Source organism: Oxyura jamaicensis, chromosome 2 (assembly GCF_011077185.1).
Source record: "Oxyura jamaicensis isolate SHBP4307 breed ruddy duck chromosome 2, BPBGC_Ojam_1.0, whole genome shotgun sequence".
Classification (NCBI taxonomy): domain Eukaryota; kingdom Metazoa; phylum Chordata; class Aves; order Anseriformes; family Anatidae; genus Oxyura; species Oxyura jamaicensis.
Window position 1 is genome coordinate 91,682,807 of NC_048894.1, and position 15,568 is coordinate 91,698,374.

The 15,568-nt window shown below is 40.4% G+C and overlaps 2 protein-coding genes across 3 annotated transcripts in view; one reads left to right on the forward strand and one right to left on the reverse strand.

The window, feature by feature from the left end:
* LOC118161812 (poly(rC)-binding protein 3-like) overlaps positions 1-7,004 on the forward strand; it is a 522,442-nt gene extending 515,438 nt beyond the window's left edge. For both annotated transcript variants that reach the window (XM_035317472.1, XM_035317468.1), the window contains one exon: positions 4,850-7,004. In XM_035317472.1, the coding sequence (XP_035173363.1) occupies positions 4,850-4,870 (21 nt within the window). In that variant the 3' untranslated portion in view covers positions 4,871-7,004. The remainder of the gene's footprint in view (positions 1-4,849) is intronic.
* ZNF830 (zinc finger protein 830) lies at positions 1,742-13,088 on the reverse strand. Its single transcript, XM_035317473.1, has 10 exons — positions 12,937-13,088; positions 12,713-12,812; positions 11,910-12,030; positions 11,317-11,350; positions 9,820-10,037; positions 9,041-9,131; positions 8,390-8,453; positions 5,792-5,872; positions 4,319-4,395; positions 1,742-2,439 (listed from the first exon to the last, which is right to left on the reverse strand). Exons 1-10 carry the CDS (start codon positions 13,056-13,058, stop codon positions 2,256-2,258), a joined length of 1,092 nt encoding a protein of 363 aa, XP_035173364.1. The 5' UTR covers positions 13,059-13,088; the 3' UTR covers positions 1,742-2,255.
* Between the last annotated feature and the right edge of the window lie 2,480 nt (positions 13,089-15,568).

Consider the following 15,568-nt stretch of genomic DNA (forward strand, 5'->3'; position numbering starts at 1 on the left):
ATAAGGCAAAAAAGGAAGTATTTGTAGGTTTTGAAAATATTTGAGTAATCTGACCTTTCCTCATGGGAGCTATTTTAACTCAGTGTTTCTGAGATGATAATTTATGAGATTTAATTACAGTGGCTTGTAATAATGAAAATTTGTCTCACCTCAAATTGAGTTGATTGGCAGGGGGACTGGATGAAGTTAACATTAATGCTCTTTTTACCCAGTATTTATGTTTCTGAAGCAAATTTTAGAATTATATGCTGTGCTGGAACAATTAGTCACATTAACAAGTGACAATATTGTCTTAGCTTAGTTTGTTCCTGTCTTTTGTTTTTGTACAATCACTTTTGGGCTCTGCTGTACCAAACACAAAAGTAGCTATGGAAAAAGGGTCAGCTCATGACAGCAGCAGCTTCATGGTGGGAGAGAAGTTAACATTCAGGTTACCGTTCGATTGTCTGCATTGGCAGAGAGTAATGAACTACCAACAAATGCCAGTACCAGCCTGTGATTAGCTGCTCCTGGCTGAGAGTGGTACTTGCAGCGGCATTACCAGCACACACGCGCATACATTTCTGCCCTGGAAGTCATTTACCTGTTTCAAAACCACTGAGCTGGGCAATAGCAAATATTTTTTGGTGGCATGAAATACCACAGCTCTTAAATGCAGGGTACATCCTCCACTATTATATAACTAAAAAATGATTGCTAAGTCTCCTCCCCTAATTTCAGTTCTGCAGTTTTCTAGAAGTTCTGGAGACCAGAGAATTAAAATAGTCTTCTGAATTCCACTGAGTTGAAAAGCAGCAGCAGAAGCATCTCACAATAAGGAAAAGGCTCCTGGCATATCAAGAGCTTCTTCCAAAACAGGCAAACCAAACATCTAGCTTTAGTTTTTATTACTTAGTTAATAACGTATTTGAAGCAAATATAGAGAATGATTTAATGAGAACAAGGCTTGTTTTCTGCCCTTAAAACCTCACTAACTTGTTTAAAAATTAGAATGTTAATAAAACAGAAGTTAAGCTGCTCCTTCACAACTTTACTTTTTGACATAAATTACAGAATTGCAGAACAGCTGAGGTTGGAGGGGACCCCTGGAGGCCATTTGGTCCAACCCCCTGATAAAGCAGGGCCACCTAGAACAGGTTTTCCTGTCAGCTTCTGAATATCTCCAAGGAGGGAGTCTCCAAAGCCTCTCTGAGCAACCTGTACTAGTGCTGTCACCCTGATTAATCCCTAAAATTAAATCACACATTTTCCCTTTTTTTCCTAAAAGTCCTCAGGTAGCCTAACAAATTTTAAGGTTTTTGAAAGTCAAAAATATGCTTCATTTAAAAAAAAAAAGGGGGGGGAAGAAGGGGGGGGGACTTACCAAAGCTCAAAGTACTTCTCTCTATTCCATGTCCCAGCTTTGTCAAGTCCTTAGGTTGTTTTTCACTCCATCTGTGTTTATCAGAACAGAAATCAATTTCAGATGTTCTCCTTTACTATGTTTCCAGTGCAGGACATTCCTCTCTGGCATTTTGTTACACTTTCAGTTGGTTATGGAAATATTTAACCATTGTGTTTTCATCCCTCTGGCTTAAAAAATGTGAGATACGCTACATTATGGCCACATTACAATAAGTAAAACAACTGATACTATAAAGAAAAATTTTCAGTACTGCCTGCGGCTCATCATATAAACTGTGGAGAAGATGTAGCTCAACATTTCTGAGTTTGGCACTTCCAGACACAGAAACACTCTAACTCCTGAAAAAAATACATGTTTTATTGGGGGTTGGTGGGGCAGGGGAGTGGAGGAAAGAGCTGATAAACTTTTAAGAGAACATAAAGGCATAAGATTTTCTTTTTGCTACCCATCCCATGTAGGAAAACTCTGTAAACTAGCACTTTTTCTAGTCCTTTACTTCTATACACAATAACCCAAGTCTCCAATATTACCAGATAAAACAAATGTTACCAAAAGCTTCTTGTTACCAAGAGATTCTTCAGTTAACCAATTAATCCCATTAAAATACCTCTGTTAGGAAATCAGTATTTTTAATAAGAAAAGTACATTCAAAATTGTAAAACATTTGCAATATACAATTTTTACAGCAAGTAATACACCATTGTAGACCTACAAAGGTTTGTTTTTTAAACACACTTGGCTCTTTACCCTCTCACGATCCTCTTTTAATAAATATTTAACGAAAACATTTCACTTCTAATAATGGAAGTAACATCATGATAAAGAGAGTATCAGCCACCTTACAAAAATGCTACAACAAAGCCCCTTTCACCCGCCAGTCTTGAGACAGCAAATCCTGCAATTCTTCTTCATCTTCGCTACCAATAGCCTCATCTTCTTTCTCTTGTGCTGCTCTTAATATCATGGCTTCTTTAAATTTCTCTTTCATCATATCCTGGCGGTTACGCAAAAGCTCAACACGACGGTAACATTCACTGTTGAGAAGCAAACCACCTATTAGTATTTGTGGCCTTTTCAAACTAAATGCATTTTCTACAGTGCCGGATTGTGTTTTTCCAACTTTGGATATAAAAACCTCAGCAGCTTCCCACCAACTGAAAGTGTGATTGCACATTCTCTATATTAATCAGACAGAAACAGACTAGAGGAGAGGAGGAGTGCGGTCAATTCTCTAGCAGTGAGTGCTAATCCAAACACCTAACAATTGCAATACCACCACAAACTGATTTAAGAAAAACACAGAAGCTCTACCCCACACAGAGGTGTCAGCCTTTGCTCCACCTAGGGTGTAGCAAATACCCACATACTAGAAAGGTGATCATTGGCCACCAGTTCGATACCTTAGTGGTGGTATCTCTGAACTAAGGACAATAAAGTAGCACAAGTGTTCAGATCATGTACCTGCTTACTGAGTGCTACACTAGAACTTTTAAAGTAAATGAAATCCCTGAGTTTCAGTTTTCTACTTACTTAAGAAGTTCTAGCCACAAAATATGTTTTATAACAGTAATTCTAGCCATTTTAACGGGATATTTTGTTGAAAGCATGTATTTAAGTCAGGCTGATACTTCTTCATCTTTGCTTTTCCCAATCCTATTTCCTAAGAAGAGTCAAAAAGTAAAGATAATTGCCTGAATCCTGTTTCCCCTTGCATATCTGCAATAGGATAACCTGCAGGGCAGCCATATCTGAATATTTAAAGGCTAAGGAAAATATGACTGTCACTGGAATTGATTTGATTCTGAATCTGAATTTAGTTTGAAACAGCCTGAACTTACATGCATTCAAACCACAACGCTACAGAAACAGTGTTTAAAAATTTAGAATTTTTCTCTCAGGCAAAATAATTGTGGTAGCAAACATGAAACTCTCTCCCAGTTTCTGAATTTCGTTCTATGTGCCACAGCAACCTAAGCCACTGGTAAAAACTCAAGGACAGCCAGGTTTAGTTCAAGCCCTCTCCAACGTTATAGCAGCGTTGTTAGAAGACATTCCCTTACTACCAAAATTCAATTTGAACCCAACGCCGTTGTTATTATGCCGACTGTCCAGAAGTCTCTCCAGCTGACTAAAGTGTTGCTGTTATTTTTTGTACCTTCTTTTTGCTGAAAGGTTCATTGAAAAGAAAAAGTTGAATCCTGACTTTAGTCTCTAACAGTGGCATAGTTAATTGTGAGTTACTTATTCAACCCTGTGATTGTACCAACCTGTTCCACTGAGCTGTACTTTAGATTACTTAGATTGTAAAATAATGCTACACTTACCATTTCAACAACAAACGTTTAGGTAATGAAGTGTGTCATTCAACAAAACCTTTAAGTTAACTTTTATTAGAAAAAGGACAGATAGTCACAGAAAAATGCTTTTTTTTTTTTTTTTTTTACACAGCAAACGTATGGTCAAAACCCAAATCTCATGGAAAATTTTAATTGTTTGCACTGCAGAATATAAGCTCTTGTCTTTAAAAAAACAGCTAAATAGATTCACGCTAATTCTACATCAATCAGATTTCAAAGAGAGATGCAAATTAAGACATTTTACAGTTAGAGTGAGGCAATTTATATGAAGGATTTACATTCTATTGCTTTATTTTGCCCTTGCCTGGCTTGCTGTATTTTCAGTGATTGTAGTGCAATCTCTCTTTGCAAATAATTTCATAGTTTTGCACCAAAATTCATGTTTTTATCAGGTATCAGTCTGAGATTTGAGGGAGTCTTTCTTTCTCTTTCAAATATTTAGGTGATTAACAAAAGGTAGTATCACAGAAAATTAAAAATGTTTTACCATTCTAGTCAAATAGTGATCCGTTACAGCTGGAGAACAGAAAGTCTGAGGAAAAATTGATCTACTTACATCTGCTCATCAATTTCTCCAATCTCCCGATCTAGTCGTCCTTCCTCATCCTCTTCTGCCACTATTGCTTCTGAAATCTAAACAAGAAAAGCTCTAAGAGAATTCACCTTCATCCTGAATTCCTCTGTCGTTCCTTTTTGGCGCCTGTGTCTTCCCTTCTTCCCCTCTACCCCAAGTCAAGTGCCCCGTAACTGTCAATCTGCTATACATATACACCTTCACAAAAGACTCTGGAGGCATATACGGAAAGAGACTGATCTGGTTTAACTACATATTCAAATGTTGATTCTTAAAACTAAAAGCTAGAAGTAGTTTGGCTGATTTGGGGTTAACCTTTTGATTTTCTTTTAATCCACTTCTATTTGAAACTGAGCATAAACAAGCCACATGCATCCAAAGTCTGAAGCTGAAATTGGAGCTATATCCCAATACTTGGGACTTAATTACACAAAATATTGTGTAATTATTTAAAGTATTGGTTAAATATTCCCACCGGATCCCAAAGTATTTCTAACCTGTTATTTTTTTCAGCATATACTTTCTCAAATCTGAATGTCTGGGAGATGCTATGCAATCAATGGTCCACGCATAACTGAGAAGATTCCTTCTAAGCTGAAGAATTATATGAATGGCTAATGCTAGCAAAATGTACCCACTACTGCTTTTGTATGAATATTTCCTCTGTTTATAGTGCTGAGCGCTTTAAAATGAGCAATGACGATTTTTTTTGCACCACTTTTCCTAGCAGCTGACATATGACAGTTGACAAATTCATTTACAATTAAAATTTAAAAAATTGGCAAATACCAAAGGTTAACAGCGGGAACACCACGTATCTGTAAAGACAGGTTTAGGTGGTAACAAAGGACAGATGAAAACTTGTTCTCTGAACACTTTCCATGCAATGCTAAATGGTAAAAAAAAAAAAAAAAAAAAAAAAAAGTACAGAAAAGTCATGGTCGAGTTACATTTCACACACAGAGAATCTTACAACCCTTTCCCAGGTTCTGGGGTTCCTTTCCATTTAAACAAATGATAAAATCAAGGTTACTTACACTTTATAGATCCTTTTTCAAGGAGACAAATGGGTGGTAGTGTTTTGTTTGTTTGGGTTTCGTTTTGTTGTCGTTGTTGTTTTTTCTTCCCTTCAAGGTTAAAATACTAATATATCTCATCTAAAGAAAAGCCCATAATCTGAGGTTTATGCTACTTATTTAAATGCAATGTAATAAATCCAGCTACATACACTGATGACTGGCTCCTCCTCATCACAAGTATTTTCAACTTAATTTTCCCTGAGTGGAAAATGTAAAGAACCATTTGCTCATTTATAAAGTGCATTTAACCACACACTGCATTGCAGACAAACTGCTGACAACTGCATGTCAGTCATTTCACAGAGCTGCACGAAACTGTTGTTCTCCTTCTTGTGTATAGTATTTAGAATCAATAAAAATAGATTCCATTACTTACTGTGTTGACCTGTCGTATTGCCTTTTGAAATTCATCCCATTCTTTGTCCATCTGATCCTTTGGAGCATCAACTTTTCGCACCTAAAGAACGTGAAAACACAGGCTCATTAATGATTAATGCCTAGTGAGCCAACAACTGGAAACGATTGGAAAAAAACAGCCTAATTTTGCCATGTTCTCAGAAAACCTGGTCAAAAGATATACATTACCTAAATTGAAGTAACTAGGATGGTACAGCAGCACAAGTGTTTTGGAGGAAAAATATCTGACTCTACTCCCGGTTTTAAACAAGAAGTTTGACTATAGTATTAAAGAATAACTGACTAAGAATGGATGGTGTGAGATGTTTGGACTAACAAAGGTGACTAAGCCCATTCATCTGATTTCACTGTGTCAAGTAGTAACTTTTAAATTTCTGTGAGCTGTCTGTTCAGTCATATATGAGCTAGGACGCAAGCTAAAAAGGAGTGAAGTATTTGTTTTTAGCATGACATAAAATATGGTGTTATTCAGTCACTGGCTTAACTAGTGTTAGCCTGATTATATTTCAGGTCTAAATTGATTTTGTTGGCTAGCAGGAGAAATAGCACAGCTACATAACACTTTTCAAACAATCTGCAAAGCTTTTTCTTCCGTGGTAGACAGCATTAATTACTAAAACAAGAGGACTGAAAAAGTAGGTGTAAGAACAGGTTTAAGATCTACAAGTAAAGTAATCAAAACCAGATTGTGCTTTTAACTTAAGCAAATAGATCAGGTCATCTACCCGTGTAACCAAAACAGCTCAAGACTGGAAGCTGTGACATAGATGCTAGATGATAGATTATGCCTGGTCCTGGACTGGGTGGAAATCAAATAGCTAAGAGAACTAAGCAGTTTGTACAGAATAATTCGTGGCATCCTTTTGCATTAGCTTTGTTTTTCTTTTATTCATTCCTCTCTTTTGGTAACATGTCAGTCATCATCCCAGTAAAGACAATGGTCTGGTATGTTTTGTTCCTGAATTATTACATAAAACCCACTAGTATGAATTAAGTTTATAGAATACATTAGAAGCTTCCCAGCAAATGACGTATCGAAAGTCATCATTTCATTTTCTGTTTTGTGATTATTTTTATCATGTGTGTATGTACTGTGTTACTATGCATTGTGGTTGTCTTTTGTAATTCATAATTATTTGTATTTCTTACAATAAATTTAAACACTAAAGATACTATTTTTTCCTTGAAATATTTGTCTAACACAGATTTTATATGCTCCATAAATTCCCGATGTAAAGGACCAACACTTCTGAAGCCTAAAACCTCCCCTCCAGAAACACCACTGTTAATTCTGAGAATAATTATTTGTGCACGACGCCAACACAGAATCGCTGTAGTCATCCCACTGTAAGCGATGCCACATTTTCCTTCTTCTTCACGTAAGCTGCATTTAGAATGGCCTGATTAAAAAGAAGTGCATCTGTAGGCAATTCTAGAAAGAACTTACTGAACCATATATCCACTTATAAATTTTATAATCTGAGAAGATGACCAGAGCAAAGATCACTAACCAGCGTCCTCACAAATATAAGCATGTTCTCCTTTGCCAGCTAGACATTTCCATTCTGTACAAGCTTCCCAAATCATGCTGAAACATACTGACAAATACAACACACCCGTCACACACACACAAAAAACAAAGAAACCAAAACAACAACAAAAAAAAACACATCTTTTTCAGATACATATTTGAACGCTCACAATGCCATTATTCAGAAGTATTTACATAGACCACCACAGGCTTGCGTACATTTGTGGTGCCAAGAGAATCTTGCCAGAGCAAAAAGACACCTTAGCTTGCAATTGTGACAATGGGATTAAAGGGACATAAAAGAGCGTTATTTGGAAGGTCTCCAAATCAAAACCCAATTTAAATACACCAACAGCCTAACACAACGTGGACCATAGAAAAATATACGCAAGGAAAATAAAGCTTTGAGTCAACAATTTTTTATGAAGTATTAGTAAGTTTGAAGGAATAATTAAGTATGAATGAATCTGACCAAATTCCAAGATTTTTTGGAGAATGTCCATGTATTTTTTCTGAGCATGAAGAAAAAGACTCATAGCAGTAAAAGATGAGTGGGCTGAAGCCCACGTTCACTGTTGTAGGAGCCAGTACTTGAGTTTACAATGCATGTCATGATCTCACAACAGGATCTCTCAGAAATTAGGGAACTATTCTTACATCCCCAATTCAGAAGCCTAACTGGATGTAAAAATGAGGTGAAATGCTTTTCTTCAGATGACTCAAAGGAGTAACAGGTGAATTGTCTAAATCTCAATCCAGCATTTTAAATCAACAAGTAACATTTCTTTTTCTTTATAAGCCATGAAGGAACTGCAATCAAAAATACATTCTGAGAGATGATATAACAAGCTCTTCCTGACCCCCACCCCTCTTTTCATGCTTTCTAATGAATCCAAAATGAAACAGCTTAGTCATTTTCTTATATTCTGGCACAACTAATTACCTGGAAAAATATCCTCACTACTCAGAAAATTACTACAAGTGAAAGAAATAACTCTAGCAGCATAAAAAGATCAGGTTGCTTACTTTTGCGTCCACCTCAGGATCATCAAAGAACCCTTCTGGCAAAGCCTCGGCAGTGTTTTCTTTCCTGGAATGTTTGATTATGATTACTCCAAGTTAACACTTCAGAACCTCTTTTACGGTGGTTAAAAAACAGTCAAGAATAAAATCCCTAATTTTTATAAAAGGACCTAGAAATGAAGGAAGCTTTTTTATGACACAAATTTAACCTGGAACCATCAAAACTTGTTTCTTCGCTTTGGCCTTAACAAACTCAGCGGTTTAAACCTCACTGCTGGGACAGGAGCTGTAGCTCAGGCTTCCAGAACTATTTGTTCCAATGTGCTAAGCATCCAAACGTTTGAACAGAAGTCTCTACTTTTGATTCTCTAAACCAATGTCCAAAAAGTGCCTAGGTGAGCTGAACCACTGCCACAGAACAAGTAAATGTGTTTTGTTGTTTTTTTTTTTACTCAGTTAAAAGCAGTGGTTGACACCAAACTTCAAAAGTACGCGTTAAAACTTGCAAATAGACTTCCAAATACAAGTTAAAAAAACTTCCAAATACAAGTTAACAATATCATGGATTTTTAAGCGATCACAATCTGTATTTCCTGGAAGGATAACGTCCATTTACAGTTCCCAAATTTTGCAATCTTTGATTTGACTGCTCACCTCTCTACTATCTTCTCTTGTAACTCTGCTTTCTGTATGGATCCTGAATGGGAAACTATAGGAGCAGCTGTAGTTTTGCTGTCAAAGAAGTCTGAAAGAAAGGACAGAAGCCTGTGAGCAAAAATAACAACTGTTTAACCTTCTATACAAAAGTTTGACTAGACAGGAATTTAAATACCCTACTCAATCAAGGGAAGGAGAGACAGACCTTACCCTGCGTGATAGCCTCAAACAATTACAACATAAAAGTGATAAACATGGTGAGAAAACACTGCACAGTAACAAACTAACAAAGGATCTCTCTCCTTTCAGTAATGCACCATAGCCAGCTAGAAGCAATAATTAGAAAAAGAAAACAAAACCCCTTCCATCATCAATGGTGTCAACAGCAATCAGCAATGGCATGAAGTTCAACAAAGGTAAATGCCTGGTGCTGCACCTGGGACAGAGTATTGCCAGACATGGGCACAGACTGGGAGCGGAGGGGCTGGAGAGCAGCTCAGCAGGAGATCTGGGGGCGCTGGCAGACAGCAGGCTCAGCATGAGCCAGCAGCGTGCCCTGGCAGCCCAGCGGGGTGCCATTAAACACAGCACAGTCAGACAGTCAAGAGAGGTGATTCTGCTGCTATATTTAGCATTGGTGTGGTCTCACCTGGAGTACTGGGTGCAGTTCTGGGCTCCACATTATAAAAAAGCATGTCCCTTCTAACTGAACTATGCTATTCTACCCTAACACAGCTTCGTCGTACAGAATCACTTACCACTTCATTCATCATTACCTGTAGGTAGAGAACTAGGTATTGCTTCTGGAGTTGGAGGTGGAATTTCAGTTTTGTGTGTAACGGAAGATTTGTTCGACTGATCTTGTTCCTCTTCATCGTCATCGTCATCATCATCATCATCATAATTTCCTGACAATAAACTGGGACCAGGACCCTTTGAAATCTGTTTACTTGCACTGTTTTGCTCTGTTTCATCAAAGAAACCTGCTGGTAGCCTAGTGAAGAGTACACAATGCAACTGTTTCAAATATCACAAAAAACAGTTTGACTCCGGCAGGTGAAGTCTATTCAATCTACAAGATTGCATCGCTCACAGATCTTGTATAATATGCTAAACTGCTCAGCTACTGATAAAACCACTGTTTGAAGGCAGCACATAATTGCTGCTTTCTTCTGAAGTTCCCCGGGAATGCTGAGGCTAGAGCTGAAAACACAGTTCAGTTCAGTTTTGTTTCATATATTGAGTATTCTAATAAAAACTAATAAAAGTATCCTACAACAAAGTGAGCTTGGAGGAATGGCAGCTATGGTAATTCTACTTTCACATGCAAAGCAATTTCCATCTGTAAAATGCCACTTAAATCTTGACACCCTTCATGTCTAATACAACTACTCGCTCTGGGTACCTAGTGCAGCTTAGAAGTCCTGTGCAGGCTCAGCAGTGAGAAAACCCAGATTTGTTTAGGATAGGCTGCAGGTCTCCAAGACAAACATTTTACTAGGTCGTATTTTAAAATAATCTTACTGATCAGATTAATAATAAAGAAGCCTCTCAACTGGTAACTGCTAACACAAAATTCTTACAAGGTGCCTTTAGCGTCAAGACAACACCACCTAATATCTATGCAAAATAATAGCTGATCCCAAGAACCACTTTACAGGAGACCTGCAGGCTTTACGTGACACCTACCAACCCTACACAGACATCCAAACACCATCAGAGATCTTAAGCAGCAATCAGATGCATAACTCAATCCCTTGAAGTCAAATACACTCCTATCTTTGCCAGAGTTCAACTGCAAGATACGTATTTACATGAATTTTAAGCGAAAAAAGTCTTAATAGGAAAGTGCTGATGACATTTGTTAGTGGTTTCTGTGGCTAAGTATCATTTCAATGTATACTACAAAATTTGTCATCGTTTCGGACTATCATCTCCTCGGCAGTATGGTATCACTAAATACTGGAGTGCATGCCACAATACAGTTATTTTCATTCCAGTAGACAGCACTGTAACAACACACATTAAACCTTAAAAGTCAGACAGTGACAGTAAAGGAATTCAGAGTTAATACCATGGTTTTCTCATCTGCACAGAGCAAGATGCACAGAGCACATTCAGGAATGTACACCCACATTAGAAACCGAGGAGAAGCAGAAATCTGCTGATTCTCGGAACCTTTACCCTTGGGCAGGAAAGATGAGGAAGAACAGGGTGAGGATGTCACAGCTGGTAGAGTTACAAGCAAAAAGATAAAGAGAAGATCTACTTACCCAGATGTAGACGTATGTGGCTTGTCTTCTGTACCTGTATAACAGCCAAGAGTCACTTCTTACAACCCGTGCTTTTAAAAGAAGTTTCTGCCATAGTCAAACTACTGCGGCAAGTTCAGAAAGTTAGGGACTATTATCATTATTTCTCAAGAGCTGCAAATTAAATGTCCCATACTATCGTCAGGTACCACGAGTGTTACAGAGTTCCAACCCAACGCGCACAGGACGTTACCTTCAGTTTGTAGTGTCTGCTTAGGCTCTCACACTCACTTAAGACCAATGCAATAGCTTGCCTCACAGTATCTAACAAAGCGAAGTTAAAACTATCCTTGTTTATGAACCATGGAAAACAAAGAGTATTTTAACCCAGTGAGCTAGAGAAAAGGTAGACCACCAAAAGAGCAGTTTTCTGCTGATCGGTGAACTCACAAAGAGCAAGACAGACTTTTTCCGTTTCCAGCAACAACAGGCTGACATTAACTCAACAATCTCGTTAACTCACTTCCACAGTACAGCAAAAGAAAACCAAAAGGATACAAGATGTAAAATAGCTAGATTTTGTCAGGCGCTTGGAAAGTATATTCTCTATTTACCTTTTGCTCTTTTTAACTCTGTATTTTCTGTGTCAACAGTTTTTCTCTTGACAGGCTGAGATGATGTGCTAGCAGCTGGACCGGTTGCTGTCTGCTTTGTGCCTTTTAATTCAGCAACTCTCTGCAAAGAAGTACACATTTTAAGAGGCTTTCCTGTCAGGAACTTTTGGATTACAGCTTAAAATACAGCAAATTTAGAACATGAAATCTGATACATTTCTGTAACAATGCCACTGAAACAGGCATCAAAGATCACAGAATCATTCAGGTTGGAAAAGACCTCCAAGACCACCTGGTCCAACCATCCCCCTACCACCAATGTCACACACTAAAGCATGTCCCCAAGCACCACGGCCAACCTTTCCTTGAACACCCCCAGGGACGGGGATTCCACCACCTCCCTGGGCAACCTGTTCCAGTGCCTGACTGCTCTTCCTGAGAAGACACGTCTGAAACAGATCAATGTTTCTGTCAGCCTCTTAAGAACAATGTGACGTGGGGGCAGCAGAACTGGCACTTACACAGGGCAGGCTGTGCGACTGAGAAAGGTGGCAGTAGAGCAGTAGGCACTGTAGGAAGGGGCAGGAAGGGCAGACTCATGCTGGGGCACTGGGACACGAGGTGTTTAAGACCCACACAGGCAGGTGTGAAGACCCACGGCTGCGCGCTGCCCCACGATGCGCTCGGAGGCAGGCAATGAAGCAGGACATCCCCCCCGGGCGGGGGCCCCCGCCCCCCCCCCGGCCCTTCTGTCCCGTCCCCGGCTGCCTGCGGGCTGCAACCCGGCCGCAGCCCCGTCTCACCTCGCGGTGCTGCCTGCCCAGGACGTGTGTCTGCCACAGCAGCTCGCCCTTCACGGGCGCGTTGCAGAGGGCGCAGCTGAGGTGCCCCAGGCTGTTGTACGTAACGGCGGCCGTTAAGGGAAGGAAGCCGGGCGCTGCAAGACCCCCCCCGGCCCTCCGCCCGCCCCGACGCGGCCGCGACCCCCTTCCACCCCTCCCCGGCCCGGTGCAGCGGCGGAGGATATCTGGCGAAGGGCGACTCGATGCGCTTCTTGTCCGCGTTCTGCCGCTGCTTCTCCCGCATCAGGCGCCGCAGCTCCTCCTGCCGCACCGCCGCCCTCCCCGCGCCCGCGCCGCCCGCCGCCATCTTGTCCCGCAGCACGGGGGCGGGAAGGGGAGGGGGCAGGCTCCGCCCCCGCGCTGGGCGATGGGGGCGGGGCTTGGGAATGGGCGGTGCCTGTGGAAGGGGGCGGGGCCTCGGTGGAGGGAGGGAGGAAAGCCCCGCCCTCCCTGAAGGGGCAAGGGAGGAAATGAAATAAAAATGAAATACAAATACAAATGAAATACAAAAAAAGAAATAACCAGATTTTTTAAAAAATTAAAATACCAAAAAATATGAAACCCACAAAAATAAAACCATAAAAATAAAACCACAAAAATTACAAAAAAAATCTCAAAATTACCAAAATTAAAAAAATAAAATTACTAAAATGAAAAACAAAAACAAATTGCAAAAAAAAATAAACTACAATAAAAATTTCCAAAACAAAATTACCAAAATAAGATTACAAGAACTAAGAAATCAAAAAACTCAAAATTTCAAAATTACAAAAATAAAATTACAAAAACTAAAATAACAAAAATAAAATTGCAAAAAATAAGCTGTCACCAGCAGGGGCAGAATTAAATTATTCTCCACCTTCAGCAACTTCCCCCCAGCAGTTACACCCTGAGAGCACCACCAGGCCTGGACAGGCACCGGCCTGCAGCCGTGCGCCGAGCTTTCTGAATGAAGTACTTGCAAGTGCCCCCCAAAAGGGCCAAAAAGGTAAATAAATAAGTTTTTAAACCCACCACCAGTACATCTCATGCAGCCAGATGCTACAAACATGGGCTGGAAGTACTCCAGGTGATAAACAACTGTGGAAATCGCTTCAAAAAACAACAAACAAGCAAACAGAAACCAGTAAGGAGCCTTCCGGGCTGGGCGTCCCGCTTCCCGGGGCTCTGGTGCCCCGCAGGCGGTGGGGGCCTGCTGGTTATGAAGCGCCCGCCCCGCTCCTCCCGCCGGCCTCCACCGCACGCACTTTCACGGGGAGAGCAGCATGCACTCCTAACGCTACACGAACACGTAGTTTAATAACCACACCATGACCAAGGGCAGCAGAGAACTTCCCGTATTTTATTATTTACCATAGTACAATAAAATAAGTTAACTAAAAACTCCAGTCCCAAGTTCCGTGGTCAAGCATACCACTCCAAACCATGACTGATCATTTAAGTCAAACAGAAAAAGCCCACAGTGAAGCATTACTCCAGGTTCACAGTGTTACTGCCAAAACTTGCTCTCCAAGAATTTCATCAAAAAGTAGCTATTTTCTGCTGGAAGGAGCAAGCCGTCTCACATCTCTGCAGCTGGGGACGTCTCGTGCCGCAGCCTACAGGGAGCCCGGGAAGAACGAGGAGCAGTGGGACTCAACTTCCATTTTCTAAGACAAACTTCATGGCAAGACATTCTGCCCGAATGGCAAATCCGAGGTGGGCCAAAGCAATAGCAACCGCAGGAAGACAACAGGTTAAGCAGTGCCAAGGTGAGCAACTCGTCTGCCTTCTGATGTGGTGAGGTGGATGGCTGGGGGCATGGGGATCGATCCAGTCGCAAAATGGGTATCCCAGTATGCTTCCACTAATTCTGCCATCTAGACATACCTTAGGCTTGTTTGAGGTCATGCTAACCTTTACAAAGTCTCAAGGACACATACATTCGTGGAAGAAAGAGGGATTTATAGTCTGGTGCACTTTTCAAAAACACTGATTTTTTTTTTTTTATTTAAGGCTATTACAAAAAAATGAGTTCTTTCAAAAAATAACTACAGAAGTCAACCTGTTCTAGAAGGTTTTAGTTTACTCTAAATGCAACCATTCATTTTCCAACATAAAATTAATTTTTATAGTTGGTAGTCAAAACAATTCTATACTGCACAAGTTGGTCTTCATACACTCACATTTTTATCCTAGAAACCAAACACCGTGACAACGGGGGTTACCACAGAGGGTCTCCAGCTCGGGACTGCCACCTTTGGCTGAATCCAGATGTGCTGGTGGGAGAGGGTCATCGTCCCTCTTTTTGCCTCAAAGTAGCAAATTATTAAAAGATCTGCTATGTAAAATCTTCACGTTATCCCATCTGAAACAGGTTGAGGATGTACTCACACAAGCACACCTCCAGGAGCAGCAACTTCTGGGCAGGAGAGATGGAAAGGGGCTGAAGTCAGTAGCCTTTTCCCTTGGTGGAAAGATCCAGAAGGCAGTATCATGTTCTCACCCAATAGAAAAATAGCAGCAGCAGCTGCAATGGACAGGGTCCTAACCATCACCGCAGCTCCCAGTTCTCTTTATGGCAGAAGAGAATGCTTTGATTAATGTACGTGTAGCTGTGAAATTTCAATGCGTTAGAGCACACGCGTATTTGAGAGGGTGAGGATCCCTTCCATCAAAGAAAGTGGATAATTTTGCTTCCCCTGATTCAAGCAACTATGGTGCTGGTGGTTTTAGAGTCAGCTGAATCTAGCCCAGAAGCAGCAAGAAGCCAGGGCTTCACAAACGTGGTTTACAACTGTTCTGCTCTGTAGCCTTGAAGTTATAGAAAAATAACTG

Bases quoted from the DNA above. Each gene is read 5' to 3' on its own strand.
- ZNF830 (XM_035317473.1), bottom strand. From the start codon at position 13,058: ATGGCGGCGGGCGGCGCGGGCGCGGGGAGGGCGGCGGTGCGGCAGGAG. The intron at 12,813-12,936 runs ATATCCTCCGCC...GGCCGCCGTTAC, and splicing joins ATCGAGTCGCCCTTCGCCAG to GTACAACAGCCTGGGGCACC. The intron at 10,038-11,316 runs GTAAGTAGATCT...ACTCTTCACTAG, and splicing joins CCACATACGTCTACATCTGG to GCTACCAGCAGGTTTCTTTG.